The sequence below is a fragment of the Anser brachyrhynchus genome (genome assembly GCF_964034855.1).
Source record: "Anser brachyrhynchus genome assembly, chromosome: 8".
In the NCBI taxonomy this organism is placed as follows: domain Eukaryota; kingdom Metazoa; phylum Chordata; class Aves; order Anseriformes; family Anatidae; genus Anser; species Anser brachyrhynchus.
This window is the reverse complement of record NC_137702.1, coordinates 10,343,713-10,360,601: the sequence shown is the minus strand read 5'-3', so window position 1 is coordinate 10,360,601 and position 16,889 is coordinate 10,343,713. Positions and strand designations below refer to the sequence as shown.

General features: G+C 56.5%; 1 protein-coding gene across 1 annotated transcript in view; it reads right to left on the bottom strand.

Annotated features, from left to right (window-relative positions):
- Window positions 1–16,889, bottom strand: part of ZSWIM5 (zinc finger SWIM-type containing 5) — an 89,582-nt gene that overhangs the window by 4,452 nt on the left and 68,241 nt on the right. The window contains 9 exon segments of the mRNA XM_080601388.1: window positions 472–629; window positions 1,864–1,999; window positions 2,409–2,669; window positions 3,100–3,237; window positions 3,696–3,842; window positions 5,558–5,734; window positions 8,321–8,500; window positions 13,275–13,425; window positions 13,978–14,126. Of these exon segments, the coding sequence (XP_080457514.1) occupies window positions 472–629; window positions 1,864–1,999; window positions 2,409–2,669; window positions 3,100–3,237; window positions 3,696–3,842; window positions 5,558–5,734; window positions 8,321–8,500; window positions 13,275–13,425; window positions 13,978–14,126 (1,497 nt within the window).

The following is a 16,889-nucleotide window of genomic DNA, read 5'->3' as shown; positions in this document are numbered from 1 at the left end:
GACTAATGGAAGTTTACTGAAAATCTTGTGGATCAGGGGATGTTCCCTGCCACAGGGCAGGCATGGTCCCAGTGTCACCCAGGGGCACTGCCTGGGGGTCCTGGAGCTCTGGTCAATATCCCCAGAGGGCTGCCCACACCTCCTGGGGACCTCCTGTCCAGCTGAGGCTGAAGAAGCCCCATGCTTAAGGGAAGGGAAACAGAAGCTCCCAGTTTTCTCCAGTAAAATCCTTTCAGTGCAGCTACATCTCATCACGCACATCCCAGAGGACCGAGCACCACGAGGAAGGGGTTCCCATTTCTGAAGGGGCTGGTTGGTGTTCCCCATCCCAGCACTCCTAGGTCCCCTTCCCACCACTCCTGCAGTATCGCTCCCCACTGCTTGTGTTCCCCAGCCCTTGGGAATATCTCTGTCTCCCCCCGACCTCCCCATCTCCCCCATGCCTGGAGGCACAGCGTGGCCAGCACCAACCTTTGGCCGCCGTGAGCATGGTGGAGGCCAGCTCGCACTGCTGCGACTCCAGGTGCCCCAGGGTGAACCAGCGCGGGTACCTGCTGGGGACCACCGACACCAGGTGGTGCGGGTGGCTCACGTCGCCGGACGGTGCCGTGGTCTCCAGCACGGGCAACCTGAAGGGCAAACGGGAGGAGGCAACGTCAGACCGGCCCTGGCTTCGTTCCCGCTCCTGAGGCAGCGGTGGGGTGAGGAGGGGGCTGCATCCAGGCGGCCGCCCCCCCACGATGCCTTTGAAAACCTCCTGCTGCTGCGCACGTGCGGGGGCTCGCGGGCTGTGTGCGCAGCACATGGGCACGGGGATCAACCTCTCAGCCCTGCTTGAAAGGAGGGGAATGATCCGTGAAGTGATTTATAAACTTGTAAGGAAAAACACGAGCCTCGGAAAAAAAAAATAAAGAGAAAGCCCGCCTTCCTCTCCGCGCCTTTCATGTCAAAGCACCCGGCAGAACTCCTGGCTTTATCATCTGGTTCTTCTTAAAATGCCCGGCTGTGATCAGAAGCAGCAGCACATTTCTGCAGGGCCTCTGCAGCGGGTTTTGGTTACCTGCCCGTATGGTGATACTGCAAAGCCTGAAACACTCGGCAAGCCAAGGGAAAGGGAGCAGGAGCCTCGCTTCACCCGCCACGGTGACAAAACTGCGTCAGCCCTTCCACACCTCCACATCCTGACGTGAGTCAGTGCTGGTGTCACTGACTCCATGCCCAGCCAGGGCGTGCAGGATGGAAATCGTCCCCCCGGACACGGAGAGCGTCAGACTTCTCTGCTTCCCCTGCTCACAGGCTTGGGGCACCCCCCGGAGCGCAGGTCTGGCTGTCCTCCTGAGCAGCTCGTCCCAGGGCACAGGGGTTTCAGAATTTACCCTGGCGCATCCTGGAGCCCCGGAGCAAATCATCCCTCCGTCTGTGCTGGGGCCTGCCCAGCGGGTAACGGCCTTCCCTGTGGGCAGGGAGGGCTGCAGGGTGCCCAAGGCTGTGCAGGCAGGAGGCAGATGAGAGCACCGTGCCTGGGACCTGCTCCGGAGGAGGACGCTGTCACCAGGACAGGCAGGCAGAGGTCCAGCCTCAGGCGAGCTGCTGCGAGGGGCTGGGCAACAGCACTGCAAGGCTGGATGGTGACCCACAGACATCACCAGGCCCACAGAAGCCCCTACAGCTAGGACTCGAACACCAGGAATCACCCAAACGATAGTGGGAGTCTCCTCACACTGCACAGCACGCCAGGGGAGACAAGCCTGAGCTGCCTCTGCACCCGCCCTCGCTCTTGGGTTGCAAAAATCCTGGCTTCCCAGCGGGGCAGAGCAGGGAGGCAAACTGGGGGGGCAGGAACAGAACAAAACATGCACCAACCTCATGGCCCGCAAAGCCAGCTTGTACGCCAGGTCCGCGTCGTGGGGCAGCAGGGCAGAGAACAGGTATTTGGCAAAGGTGTGCATGGGGACGCTCTCGCGGTGGATCACTTCTCCCAGGCCACTGAAGGGACCACCTAGGTGCGAGCAGAACCCATCAGCCATCGTCGTGGTATCTGTGGCTGGGGTTCGTGCCACCCCAAAGCTTTAAGCATCTGCTCAACAGCTCCCTGGTGCATTAGGCGGGGCAAACGGCTGCTCATTCCTTTCTTAAAAACCTTTTCAAGTACAGAATGCCTCAGAAACGGAGGTGATATGGTTAGCACCCTTCTCCATAAAGCCTTTAAGGCGGTCTCACCCTGGAGAGGTCAGCAAACCCTTGCTTTGCCAGACCAGGGCTCTGTGTTGGAGCAGCCAGCCTGCAGACCCAGCACCATGTGCGCAGAGGAAGAAGCCAGGACTGGATCAGACAGGCATAAACCTTGGAAGGGGCACCCCTGGGAGATGTCAACAAATCTGAGCCTGAGCCGCGCGCCAAGCCCCCACCTTCCAGCAGCAGGATGCACTGCTTCCGAAGGGTCTGCACCAGCACCGGGTCCAGCTCCAGGTCCTGCAGCCGGGCGATGATCTGCTCCTCGTTGCGGCACACCTTGTCCTGGGCGTAGAGGCCTTCGGGCATCACTCTCTGCTGGCCCATGCCCATCAGGGCCACCTCTAAGGCCAGGGACAGGTAGGACTCGCCGCTGTCTTGGCTGCCGGTCGCGACGGGCACGTGTTGGTAGACTGGGGGTTTGGAGTCCCCGGTGTCTGGAAGAAGGGGGAGAGACGCAGCAGGGTTAGGGGAGTCTCCCTAGGTGGGAGAACAGCAGCAGAGAGAAAACCTCTCAAATTCAGAAGCAAGACCCAGTGCTTCCCTTTGGTAACCCAGGGATGATGGATAAAAGCTCCCTGTGGGAGATATGGGGCTTCACCCCCCTTCTTGTTCTCAGCTAGGAGACAAAGGAGACCTGAGACATGTGCAACAGGGCCACAGCTGACACCAGAGCCTTCCCATGGGCTGGCACTCCCTGGCCCGGCTCTGTTTGCAGCTATCTTGCTCTGCTGCAAACCCCAGGGCTGGAGACAGGGGAGGTTTGAAGCCCAGGAGTGCTGAGGCCAAGCCCTGCACCCAGGGGCTGCCAGTTGGGCTTGGCTCAGCTGGAGTTGGCTGGCAGAGAGCAAGGGGAGCACCCGGTACCTGAGATTTCAAGGCAATTTTCCTCTTCTAATCTACAAGCTTCGGTCAGGGTGAGAAAGAGGCAGCCGATGGGGTTCAGAGGGTGGCCGACCCAGCCCTCCAGGTTGGTGATGGTTGTTGCTCCTCGCTGCAGCAGCTCTGCAAATTAAGGGGGAAAAAAGAAATTAAAAGTGAGGAATTTAAAGATGAGTTCTGCACCCAGAGAGGACTCCAAGACCAAAGGCCTGTTCTTATCCCAGGGGCTTGCGACACCCCGACCTCCAGGGAACAGAGGCCATGGGAAGTTTGCAAGGTCCACGAAGTTCAGAGCAGGCATAACACAGGCTGCCACAGACAACAGGGGGAGCAGGCACCCAACACAAAAAGGTGTCCTTAAGGCTGTATGAGGTGCAGCAGCTCATCCTCAGTTCCAGGAGGACACACGGACGTCCATAAAGCCAGACCTGCAGCTTACAGACTCATTTGGGATGAGTCCGTAATGGGATGGCTCATTTGCCCTGGATGGGGCAGCAGTGCTCTGTGAGAAAATCTCCTCCGCCACTGGGACACCCCAGCCAGACCCGGTGGGACCCTTCTCCAGCACCTCTGCTCCTTACCTTTCTTCTGATGCTTATATATTTCCAGCTGCCTTTGCTGCTGCAGTCGCAGGGTGTTGATGATGGCAACAGTTAGCCGGAGAGCTTCCCGGGGGTAGCCGTGGGAGCGCAGGGCGTCCACCCGAGCGCAGGCTGTCGGGACGTGCTCTGCAAGGCAAGGTCACGCACGTGGGGTGGCTGAGCACAGACACTCGGGGGTGTTATTGAGGTGGGGAAAGAACCTGGCAGCGGCAGGCTTCAGGGCATCCTCTACTCATCTTCCCCACTCCCCAGCTCAACGCCTGCTCACTGCGTTGAAGTCCTGCCTTTCTCCTTGCTCCTGGCAGGGCTGCCTACGGGGAATACTAATGGCACTGTCACCACGTCCAGCCTGCAGCAGCCGTTTCAGTTCCTAAATCCTGACTTCCACCAACCCTATCGAGTAGAAGTGTTTCCAATGCGCCACTGCTGCAGTATGACAGCTCCGAATACAACACTGCCCGTCGTTTCTCCTAAAGCCTGCACGTTTTAGGGTGATTTCTTTCATTGCTGCTCACCCAAACGTTTCTTACCGTCTCCTGAAACAATTCTCTCTGCTCTCACTACGCAGGAGACACATGGGAGGAGGCAGCGAGCACTCAGCTCCGCGCTGGGGACACTGGCAGATTTCGGCTGACATATGAACTGCCTCCTTGATGACTGCATGGAGCGCGCTCTGCAGAGACCCCGTCTCTTCTGCCGCTCTCCTGCCTGGTGTTTTATTATTAGGAACAGTTGCGTGAACCCCCCGCAAGACTCACAGTTGCTTAGAAATTCATCTGCTCCTGCTGCTCATTGCTCACCTGAAATCACAAGCAACTGTGGAGAGGATTATGACTGAGTGAGAAATTAGCGGGAGCAGATGACATGCCATGCTGCATAACAAGCAGCGAAAATCCCATTTTCTTGCAAAATGTCCTACCAAGGGGGGAAAAGAAAATACAGGCAAACACAGAAGATCTAAAGTTCGAGCAGAGGGATTGTTCTATTCCTGGAAGAGATCAGAGAGCTCTGGAAATGCAGACAGCCACCTCCACAAATGGGGTTTCCATGTCCCAGAGGTCACCAGAAAGGAACAGGAGGAAGGTTTAAGAACAAACACATCTACAAAAGAGCTTCTTGTTGCTCCCTCTATTCATTTGCTAAGTGGATGAAATATTCAGCTTCTCGCTGCTGCGAGCTGCTGACAAATCACACTCCTCTCCCAGCACAGGGTCCCTGAAGGGGTGCCAAGAAAGCAAAAGCGCAAAATCCAAAATCAAGGCAACCGCACCAGAAAAACAACGGGCACAAACCAGCTTGGCCCAAGGGCTCACTGGAGCCCAGGTTATACCAGGGGAAGGGGAGCTTGGGCCATCGTGTCCCTGCTAGATCGCCTGAGTCCTGGGAGCACCAGCCCCACACCACCACCTGCAGCTGCTCGGGGAGAAGACCTGCTGCTATGGAAAATCCTTCCCAGAGGAGAAATGTCCTCTCCTGCTTCATCTAAGACAGCACAGGTCAGGCTCTGACCTTCAGTATCTGTATATTCACCTCCTTGCTGTGGGGATGAGGCATCCACGCTCCCAGCAGCAGGGGGCTTGCTCAGTGCCAACCTGACAAACGCATTTTGAGGTCAGCCTGAGCCACCAGGAACCCCCCAAGCCCTGTCTCACCCCCTCTCCTCCTGGGACACACGGTTGTTGAGGGTTTGCAGTTTAGGATGTGGAGTTTTTTTCACGTTAGGATGTTGAAGCTTGAAAGGATGCGAGGTAGCAAAGCTTCTTTGATGCCTCAGGTGGCTGTTCTCCACGAGCAGCCCTACCCAGCCCGGCCAGCCGAGGGCTGCTGTTTTGGATCCTTACCGAGCCACAGGGGCTGCCCCTGGGAGTTGAAGAGCAGGCTCTCGCCCTCCCGCTGGTAGGACGGGGACACGTAGAAGTCGCTGCTAATGATGCGCTGCAAGTGGCTGTCCTGCCAGTGCAGGTCACAGCCCTCGATGGCCCGGGTGAACACGGTTCGGCGGGGCCTGGCCAGCGAGTCTGCGAAGAGAAAAAACTGTCAGAGCCCCCGAGCAGCTCCCGCGTGAGCCATCTGCAACCTCAGCCCCAGGATCGCCCCGCAGTTTGACAGCTGGAAGTCACGAAGGGAAGCCTGAGAGCATCTCATTATCCTCCGGGTAATGCAGGGGAGCTGCTGCCTCCCCAGCAAACACCACAGGGCAGCAGGAGGGCTGGGGAGGGAGGGGGGGGCACCATCTTAAACCCCACTGCTTTGCAGCAGCAACTGTCTGTGCTCACAGCTGCTCTGCAACTTAAGTGACATTTTCAAAGGTATCGAATGCTAGCGTGCAACCCAAAACAACACGGCTCGTTATGTATTAATGCATTAATGAGGCTCGCGGTGTATTAACGGCAGAAAAAACCAGAACAGCCTGCTTGCTAGACTTGTGCCCATCCGCATGGTCCTTCTCCCTCCCTACACGGGGCGTTTGCCCACACAACCGGGCTGATCCTTGCAACAAATCTGGCTGCTGCTTATTGCTCTCTGGTGAATCTAGGGACTGCCTGCTCTGGCTCATCCAGGCTGAAATTTCCGAGAGGCTTTCGTTTTGTGTGACAGCGCTGCTGGGCAGCAGGTAACTGCCTGCTTCCCATCTGGGACCCGCGGGGCAGGAGGAGAATTTCAGCCCGGACAGAACAGGCAGGCAGCGTCGGGAGGAGAAGGGCTGTCTGCAGCCCCCCTGCTATCGCCCCGGCCACGCTGGAAGCAGGAGGGCAAAAAGCAGGTTGCAAAACAGGGAGAGCCCCGAACGCGGCGCAACGCTGGTCCTGCGTTCTGCAAACCGGCTGAGCTCAACGCGTTCGGGAGGGGAAAACAAAGGGCTCTGCTCAGGGCTGAGCCGCCAGGCTGGGTAAACACGCTCTGGAAATGATGGCAACAAGCAATTAGCCCAAACGCTGCAGGCACCCCGAGGTGGCTAGAAATTAAACAGGTGTTCGCACGTACGGAACCAAGCCCTCGCCCGCCAGCAGGTTTACCTTCACGGGAAGGATCTGGGGGAATCAGCTGTTGTTATCCCTCGCTAACAAAGGAGGCTGGCAAGAATTTGCAGCAGTGTTTGCATATCCACAAACAGCAGCCCTAGGACACCTCCGGGCTCTGCTTTCTGCCTGCTCGGGGTGCTCGGCGAGCCGGGATGCCCTCGGCACAGGCGGAGCGAGGCGCTTCGGAAACATCCCGCGTGCGTCTGACAACGTGACCTGCCCCGAATACCGAGCGAGTCCCCAGCGGGGCCGGGAGCACCAGGGAGTCCCGGCCACGAGGGACCTGGAGCAGGGCCAGGTGTAAACCAAGCCGCTCCCGACGGGCGATGCGCACGTGGGACGGGACGGGGCGGCGCAGCAAGCGGCCGGCGGCACCAGCACGGTGAAGTTCGCTCCACGGCAGCTCTGGCTGCACGCAATGCACCAAGGGCCAGTTAGGGTGCAGCAGACGGAGGCACTGCAAGAGCAGTGGGTTTCGATTAATAGCTATCTCGGGCAAAAGGAAAGGGGGAAAGTGTTTAAACGTAAAGGCTTTTGCAAAGCAAAAAACGCTTCTTTTTTTCATTTTAGCATTAAAGAATAACCTCACAGCTAAGCTGTGCTGTGTATCTCTGCACCTGAACTGCATTTAACAGCCCTGGCTTGTGACTTCTCTGCTGCAGTCTGCACCCAAGACCTGCAGGTGAGACTCGGGAGCCAGGGAAAGGGCTCTGCTCCACCGCCGACTCCCTACCTTCACACCTCAGCAAAGGCTTCAGGGCTCAGCTCCGCACCAACCCAGGCAGCATCGGTTTTCTATAAAACTTCTGCATGCCTGTTCACATAGGTCTGAATTTCCCCAAGGCCAAATGGCTTGAAAGGGGCCTTTGGAAGTGATTTTTACGCTCAAAACGCACGTAACTTCACCGCAGCTGCAGCACATAACCAAACATTTTCAGACATCAGTGTCCGTAAACAGAACCGTTTTGGTTTTCTCCATCTCCCAGAGACATCACCCGCGGGATGAGAGCAGAAAAACACGGGAAACCAACTCACTGGGTGCTGACACCCTCACAGCCAGCAGCACCGGGGGCCACCTGTGTTCCCCCAAGCCTGCTCCGCATCAGAACGGGGGTCCCGGCTGGTGGCCCTGGGGCTCCCCAAAGCTCCATGACGCGCTCGGGGCTCGCCCTGCAGGGTTTTGTTTTGAGGGGGATCTTTAAAAGCGCTCAGCACGGTGTAGCTCAGCTCCCTGCGCAGCCCCGGGTAAGCTTCCCATTGACGTCAGCGGGAGCAGCTCGGAGCCAGGGCTCAGCGTCCGCTGCAGCCCCGTGCCAGGACCCAGCGAGGTGCTGATTTTCATCTGCATGACCGAGGTGCTGAGCACGAGCTGCCTTTCTGCCTGCTGCGCCCGGACACCACGGGGATCAGCTTTTCGGCAGAACAACCCAGAACCCCACAGAAAGCAAACTTCTGAAAACACAACCCAAATCCCCTCGAACCAAAGAACGTGTCGTTTATGGAAACGTGCTTTTTTTTGTGGACTTTCACAGCAGCCTGTGGCCACGGGCTGGAGTCCCTTTCCCCCAGCCTTGCACTCACCTTGGCTGTGGCTGGAGCTCTGTGTGAGCGCGTTGGTGATGTTGGGAAGCTCATTGCCGTAATTGCCGTCCTCCAGGGGACACACATCCATCTCGCCCCACTTCCGCAGCTGCCGGAGCCAGCAGGATTTCTCCTCCAGCTTGCAGTGTGGGTTCAGCACAACGCACACCCACAGCGCCCCTAAACAAAGCCGAGAGATAAAGGACGTGCCAAGCCAGACCCGTGCGGCAGAGCTCTCCGGCACCACCCAGACTCTGCCTTTCCACTGCCACGCTCGTCATGAAAGCCTGCAACATTTTCATCGGCATCCGTAAACTCATTTCAGCATAATGCACGGACCCAGGAGGGGGATTTAGACAGCTTTTAAATAAAAGTAAAACTCCTCTGTAATGAAGCTAAATTATAATCTCATGAGATGGGGGACAGTGGGGAGGAGGGAAGAAGAGACCGGCTGTATATGAATTTGCGAGTGCTTCTGTCTGCCAGGACAAATCTAGTGTTTGAACTACACATCAAAGCATGCTTAAAAACATCCTGGCAAGCTGCAGAGTCTGTATCTCTAAAGACTAACCTGATTTCGATCCTACCCACGTTCCCAGCGCTTTAAAGCCTGCTCAGAATGCTATTTCATCTGCCATTGTTCTTCAGGCCATTTGCATTCAACTATTTAAAAAGGAGATTTAGTGTATTTTCTTCCTTTTTTTTTTTTTATCCTCCTCTTCTTTTTTTTAATCCCCAGTAGCCCCCAGACCGCAGCAGAGGAACCTGGAGCTTGGCTTGATGTCTCGCAGCGAGAGCCCTCCCAGACGCACGCCCTGCGCATCCCGCGGGCAGAGGTGCCCCTCAGTTCCAGGACCACCATGGCACCTCCGGGCTCAGCTGTGACTCCCAGGCATTGCCCTGCCCTTCCCTCTCCTCAAAGCAGAGCTTTGGTGGTGTTTTTGGGGCGTGCAGGCAATTGAGCAGCATCTCGGAGGCCTCCTGCCAGCAGAGCCACAAGCTGGGATGCAGGGAAGGAGCTGGCAGCAGCTGAAGGCCTGTACATTACGCCGCGCGTGGGGCCGAAGCATCAGGGCTGAAGGGCAGCTGTTAGTTGCACATGGAAAAAAAGACATTATCTTTTGGCTAACACCAGCACCCTGGGCAGCAAGAGCAGGGAACACAGAGAGATGTGACAACAACTCCACCTCTTTCCTCCCCCATCACCCCCGGGCCCCCAAACGCCCACAAACTCATTAACAAGTTTCACCCAAAAAAATCTCAGCCGATTTTGTCTTTCAGCTCTGATGGCGGAGAGCACGGCACTGCCTGCCTCCCCCTGCCCGTGCCGCAGGCTGCAGCCTTAAATCACCGCCGGGGATTCCTCGGGCTCAGTTTTCAGCCCGGGGCGGCCACGGGCGCACGCAGCGCGGCCCAGCCGAGCGCCGGTGACGAGGCTCGGTGCCCCCGCTCCGCCGTGGCCAAGAACGTGATGAGCCCGCTGGATTTTTGGCTCCCGCAGCTCCAGCAAGATGTGATCCTAGGGATCCTCATGACTTCGCAGGCTATTTTTGGGAACCCTCAGAGGCGCCCTTTGACTGCCAAAATACCTTGCCCCTGGGTTCCCCCGTAGCAGGGAAGATGGGGTGGGGAGGTGGGGACAAGGAGGGGAGCGGGGTTCACATCTGTCTAGATGTGAACAGTTGTCTGGGAAAGGGAAAAGTTAGGTTTTCTGAGTCCTTTGGCCAAGTGACATCAGCTGACAACACGACTGACCCCTGTCCCGCGCCGATACGCTGCGCTGGGTCAGACTTTGTGTCTGCTCACACGCTGCAGAAACCTTCATCTGAACTTTCCGACAGCAGAAGGTTAAGTGGGGAACAAAACGGCAGATCACGATTAAGCTAAGCCTCTGAACAAAAATGCTTTTTGATTACAGGGCCGAGTGGAGAGCGGGGGGGTCACAAGAGCCTTCCCACCCCGGCGTCCCCAGCTCCGGCCCCAGGGAGGGCAGGCACTCAGATCCTGCGCTGAAGTTTCCAAACCATCAAAGAAATTCTCCCGTTTCCCACAGGGTCGCTCCCCAGCTTAATCTGCTGAAATTCCCCACTGTAAACAAGTGGCCGAGATAAATAAACCCGTCTCCAGGCAGATTAAGGTCAGGCTGCACTTCAGCTGGTTTTTCGTCTATTTTTTGTAATTAGGCTTTAATCGTAAGTACTAATGCGCCGGGGCAAATACTCCCACGCCACGCAGCTCCCTACCCAGCAGGTCTTTCCCTCGGCTCCCCAGCAGACGGGGCAATAGATGTTCAGTTGGCAGCAGACACACACATGCAAATGATGCCTTTTTTTTTTTTTTTTAACTCCGAAATCCCGCAAAATCCTTTACATTTTACCCAGTATAAATCCACAATCTTCTTTAAGGCTGATCTTCCAATCCCACGCAAGTCGGTGATGCAGTCTTTGTTAAAATCGACGATTAATTATTAAACGCTTGCCCAAAATAAGGTCTGGGGCTGGCTGCAGCAGCTGGCAGGGGGGCTCTTTCCCCTCCTGCCCCTCTCCATTTGGCAATGCTCAGCAGTGCTGGTGCAGGGCAGCTTTGGCACCCCCAAAATAGAGATGCCCACTTCTCCCCAGGTGTGATGCTGGGCGAGCTGCTCCCTCTGACGTGTGCTGGCCAGCACCACGTCTCACCTGCTGTCACACCAATCCTGTCTCATCATGGCCCTGATGTTCCCTGGCCACCTTGCCATCTGCTGACGGGGACGTGCTGTTGCTTCCTCCTGCTTTGCTGATCAAAAAATTAAGTGTACCGACCCGGTCCGTGCAAGGTTAGGCCAGGACCCAAACCTGACCATTTACCCTTCGTGTGTGCTGGAAGAGAGGGAGGGCTCTGGGCTTAGATATCTGGTTTGAAGGCAGACCAAATCATCTGTAGTTCTGGGCAAACTGCTGCATCCAGGCCTGCCTAGACACCCATCCATCCACATTTCGCAGATGTGTTTGCTTTCTTCCATGTGGAAATTCTGGCGTGGTGGATTTGGCCACCTCTCCGGGATTCTTGCACATCCAACCATTCCAAATCCTGGAAATATCTTTTTGGCAGGCGAGCACGGATCGGCTCTGCAGAGCCTGCGTGCTTATTTCCATCCAGGGAACCGCCGGCGGGAGCGAGGCATCCTGTCCTGCCTGGCCGTGCTCACGGCTGCGTCTGCATTTGTTTGGCACCTGGGCTGCGCTCCCGGCCGAGTTCCTGCCCGTTGCTGCAATGCTGCCCTGAGAAGACTCCGTGGGGGGGCTTCTGCCCCCAGCCCACTGCGCAGACAGACCGTGTCGAGGACGTTTTGAAAGCAGCCTGGCAGCCGACTGCCGGTTATTGAGTATTCTGCAGACAAGACCACTTAGGGCGGTGTGATTTCATGGAGGGGGTTCTCCAGGTGGTCAGAAAGCCAGTCATTGACCGCGCTGCTGCTCCAGATGCTGATGGCATGGAGAATTAATTGGCCAACTTCACAAATTCCTGCCCAGAGACCTGCTCCAGTGGCTGGGACCGCAGATCCTCCTACCTGGTATCCCGCCTCCCATGGTGGGGACAGGCACTTAAGGGAAACTGTAAGAGCAGGGCAAATGTGGAGAGATACTTCACCGGGAAAGCCGTCCACCCTCCCACAATCTGTGATTCAAGGACTTCTTGAAAGAGAAGTGGCACCTGTGCTCAGCAGCCCGTTTCTCCCCCCTCTTTCTAAGTGATTTTCATCCTCTTCTAAGCTTTCAGCCTCAGAGGGTCCCGTGGCAGGGAGTTCACAGTGCAGTTCGGTAAAAACACCTTTATTTTGCCCTGTGCTCACCTCCTGGCAACTTCATGAGCCATTCCTGATTTTACAAGTGTATTACACCTTCCCCAAGTCTCTCCTCCAAACAAAAATGCGTGCACCTGCATAGCTGTTCCCCATACAGACGGGGCTCCAGACCTTGGACCACCCAACTTCATCCTTCTTCTAGCTCTACAACATCGCTTTGGTCCCAGCCCATGAGCCCCTGCCTTTCCACAGCATCTCCTGTTACCAGGCTGCAGAACAGCTCAGGCTCATGGTGAAACCACGGCACAAGCCAAACTATTCACCCACGATCCCAGATGTCCAGCAGAGCCCAGGAGGGCTGGGTAAACTACCACACAACCAGCCCCGCTGGCTCACGTCATCTAAATGCTTTATTCTAATGATATTATGGTGTCAGCCAGCTGAGCTGGTTCCTAAGGTGCTTACCTAGAATTACCCAGAGTTGCATTTCTATTAAAGCCAGGCTCTGCGTTGCCCATCCTTCACCTCTCACCCTAGAAACCTGCACCAGCGCAGGCAGAAACCTGTTAGATGGGACAAGTCTTAAGAATCTGCCTCTCCCCCTTGGGATCGTGGTTCCTCCAGGAATGGCACCTCCACATCTGGGCTACATCCAGCCCCCAGGATGTCCTCACCAAGCCCCTCTGTCCTCCCTAAGGCTTTGGGGCAGCACACCAAACAGGTGCTGGACAGACAGAAGCCTCATTCCCCCAGAATACAGTCCCCCAGAAAACTTGAGCACCAGGCAGACAGACCAAACGAAGGCCTCATCCCTTCCTCCCTCTGAGGCACAGAAACACGAGGGGCTTCTTCCATGACTTACCGCAGCAGACACTTCACCAGGCCCGCAGGGGACAAGCCCCACTGCACACCCATCACCCCTGGCTCCTTTGCAGGAGAAGGGCTGGTTTGTTTACGGTGTTGAAACGTGCACTTTGGGCCTGATCCAGCCATCCCACCAGGACTTGCCCAGCAGGGGACAGAGCAAACTTCTGGCACCTGCCAGGGTCTCTGCCCACAGCCTGGCTGAGGATGCAGGGTGAGCTCTGGTAGAGCCCCAAAAGCCCACGGGATGAGGTCTGAAGTCCCAGCAGCCCAGGCCACCCCGCTGCTGCTGATGGTGACCCTTACCCAGCTCATCCCAGAGCTGCCGGCACTTCTCCGTTATGCCTGTTCCCTGCTGCCTCCAGAGGGAGAGCCGAGGGTCGGCCATGAACTGCTCCGTTATCAGCGTCAGCATCCTGGCCCCGTTGGAGTCCCTCATGCGCAGCATCTCCCGGACCTGGGAAGGACAGAGACGAGGTTTTTGGGAGCCAAACCATGGCCTCCTGGAGGTGTTTAAGAGCTGGATGCCAAGCCCCAGCTCCCTCACAGCCTGGGTGTCCAGGCTACACGTTATGATGCTGTGACCTGGCTGGTTTGAGTCCAGCTGAGCAAAGAGCACCAAGCAATCAGGAACCCAAAAACAAGGTCCTAATGCAAAGAAAGAGAAGAGCCCATAGGCTGGTGCCACCTCTCCACCGTCTCGGTAGGGTCTGCAGGTGGCCAGGTTGGATTTCCCTCCACAGTGCCAATGGGGAGATGGGAGAAAAGCCCCAATTCATGCAGGAAACACTGCCTGGGAGGCAGGGACCTGCTTGGAGAGAGGGTGGGACAACCCAAGGCTGACCCAAAGCCTGGATTACAACCGCCAGCTCAGCGACCGGGCGAGAAGGCACTAGAGCAGAGATTCCCAGCTGTGATGGGCGCCGTGCCAGGGCAGGCAGCGAGCCGCCGGCTACGTGACACGTCGAGCGGAGCGCAGCGAAAAAGACAGCAGCCAGCTCCTCCTCACCTTGGCAAACATGGAGTTGAGCTGCTTCCCCGAGCCGTAGTACCCTCCCTGAGATAGGAACAGCTTCACCTGCTCTCGGACCTGCTCCTCGTCCAGGTGCCAGCAGTTCTCGTCATCGATGCTGGCTCCAGCAGTGGGGTCGGGAGCACCTGGGGGACAAGGAGGGAGGAAAAAGAGACAACAGGGTTTGTAGCACCACAGCCAGTTTGCAACAACCAAACTAAAATAAAATAAAATAAAACACAACTTTCTCCCCCCCCAAAAAAACGTTCAGATTTCCCAGTGGGGGCTCCGTAGGAGCACTGTGGCTAGAAGATGCTCGGCTCAACTTTAGCCATCTTCTCCCATCGTCTTCTCCCTGAGCAAGGAAGGGAGTCAGCACGGGAAGAGCAGAGGGCTGCATGGACAGCCAGGGGAAGCTGTAGCCGTATTTCCAATTAATTCTTAATGATGTCTTCCCCACTTGACTGGGCTCTGGCCAGGGAGCGGACATCTCCGCTTCCACCGCTCCCTGCTCCCACGTGGGGTGCCAAGCACGCCCCAGCGCTGACCGGGAGCCGATTCATGGAAAGGCAGCTCCAGGCTGTCTGCTCAGCAAGGCGACTCTCTCTCCTTGGCTTCTAAATGGGAGGACATCAACCCGATGGGTTTTGCTCCTCCGGCAAAGCCTGAGAATGCTCCTGACCTGATAAGATCCAGCTATTTGTATTTAATGTCCTTTACAAAATTCCCTTAATTTCCGCTAATAATTGTTGCCCAGGAGCTGTTCCAGCAAGCCCCAGGCACTGCCCGCACCGCGCTGAAGGGAGAGGATGCTGCTGCTCCCTCTGCAAATAATTTATAGTTGACAGAACAACATAATTAGGACAAGATCTGAAGCAGCAGAAAGGAGACCACAGCCCCTGGCTGAGCGCAGGGGCTTTCACCCACGGCCCCGTGTTGGGAAGAAGGGAACCAGCACCGCACGCGACCCAGTCGTGCTCCTTCCCATCACAGACCAGCACAACAGGGACTGTTCACCCCGCCTGCAGCGTGTTTCAGTTTTCCGTGCCTTTTCCTTCTCTCCCCCACGTCCGTCCTTATCTCCACTCCCCCTCGCAGATAAAGAGCAGACAAGCCAGCGATTATCCCGTATCAGGAACCGATGACTAATCTGTCTGCCACCAGCGCTTATCCCGCACCCATCACCGAGGCTTCCGAGACGCTTGCACTTCTAATATCCCCCTCCAAGCAGCCCGCTCCTCCCAGCTGTGGCTTTCCAGATCAGCCAGGTTGCCTCAGCTGCCTCTGTAGTGTCATCTGGCTGCCTCTGTAGGGACCAGGAGGGCACGGATACCCGGTGACCCATCCCGAAGCTCAGCCCATCCTCGGTCCCTCACCGAGGCCGCTCGGATAGCTCAAAGCAGAGGAAGAAGCGAGGTGCAGGAAGCGGCTGCGTTTTCGCGGGGTTCCCAGGGCTGCCCCAACGCTGGCTGCTCGCACGTAAGCATCAGCAACAGAAAGCGCAGGCAGCGGGGAAAGCGGCGTGCAGCTAAATAAAACCTCCTCCTCCCACACACCACGCTGAGCGCTTCCCACGTTTGGGTTCTGACCGCAGCCGAATTAGCGATGCAGCTCCCGCCACTCCAAACAAAACCCACGTTTACTTGTACATTTATTTTGCTCTCGTATCAAAGATTCATACGGGGGGTTGTAATATCAGGTTCCCACACACGCCACGCAGACAGGCGGATAATGGGCTACCCAATTACACCAGGGAGCTGGATAAACATATAAGAGCAAACAAAGAGGATTTGCGCGGTGTTTAAATATTTATGGCAGGATTCGTCCACTTCCCGTTGCCAAGGTTCACACCGTGGTGGCATCGCCAGTGGCATGCCGTGACGTAGCTGACGAGTGATTCCATGTCTCTGCTCCAAACTAGCAGGGAACGGCATGTAAAACAGCCCCAAGCCTGCGTAACACGTCTCTCATATAGCAGCATTCTTGATCCAAAGAGCCTGTTTCAGATGTGCTTGATCTTTGTCCTGCGGGATTCAGATTTAAGGAAACACCAACATGCATCTCGAGTGGAAAGAGTGTTTCACAAGCCCATTTACACTGGCTGTAGAAACAGAGATAAAAACGCCATCAATCACTCCAGCTGGGACCCATCCCTCGCCGCGGGCTCGGCGCTTAACTATTTGGCACCCAAAAGAGACCTCGCCGGAGAAGATGCGAAAACTGAGAAATAAGGGACTGGAAAAATCCCGGGTGAGAAAACAGAACAAAGCCAGGCACGGAAAACCTAACAGCTTGCTCATCCAGTAGCTGCTGAAGGTGAAGAAAAGCCAAGCCTCTCCTGGAGCGGAGAGCAGCAGGTTTCTGGGGCTGGGGAGGCGGTGGGACCCTCGCGGCTCACAGCAAGGCACGGGAGCATCCCAGTGCCCGCTGCAGGTCTGGAGGAGAAGAGCAAAACATGCTGGTAAGTGGCCCTGGGCGAGCTCCTGAACCGCTGAACAGTTCACAAAGGCCATCTCATGACTGCACGCAGCGCTGCCAAAAGCCTCCGGGCTGCATCTCCAGCGGTTGGAAAGAAACCAGGAGCGAAGGAAGAGCCACCCAGATCGGAGAGGGAGCGGGGGCAGGATACGGACAAATAAACAAACAACAGAAAACCTCAAAGAGAAAATAACCATGCACCAGAAAGGAAATGAACTCTAGCAAGGGATAAAAATAGCGGCAAAGCGAGGGAGTAAGGAACCAGCCTCCGCCGAGCCTCCCAAGCCTCCTGTCGCATTTTTAAGTGGAGGCAGATTGGAGGGAGCCTCTGGAGGCAGCCTGAAGAGTCAAAGACATCTGACAGCAATCGAGGGAGTGAAGCCCTTCGGCTCCTGTGCGTGACCAAAGGAGCTGCTGGCAGCGGTCCCGTG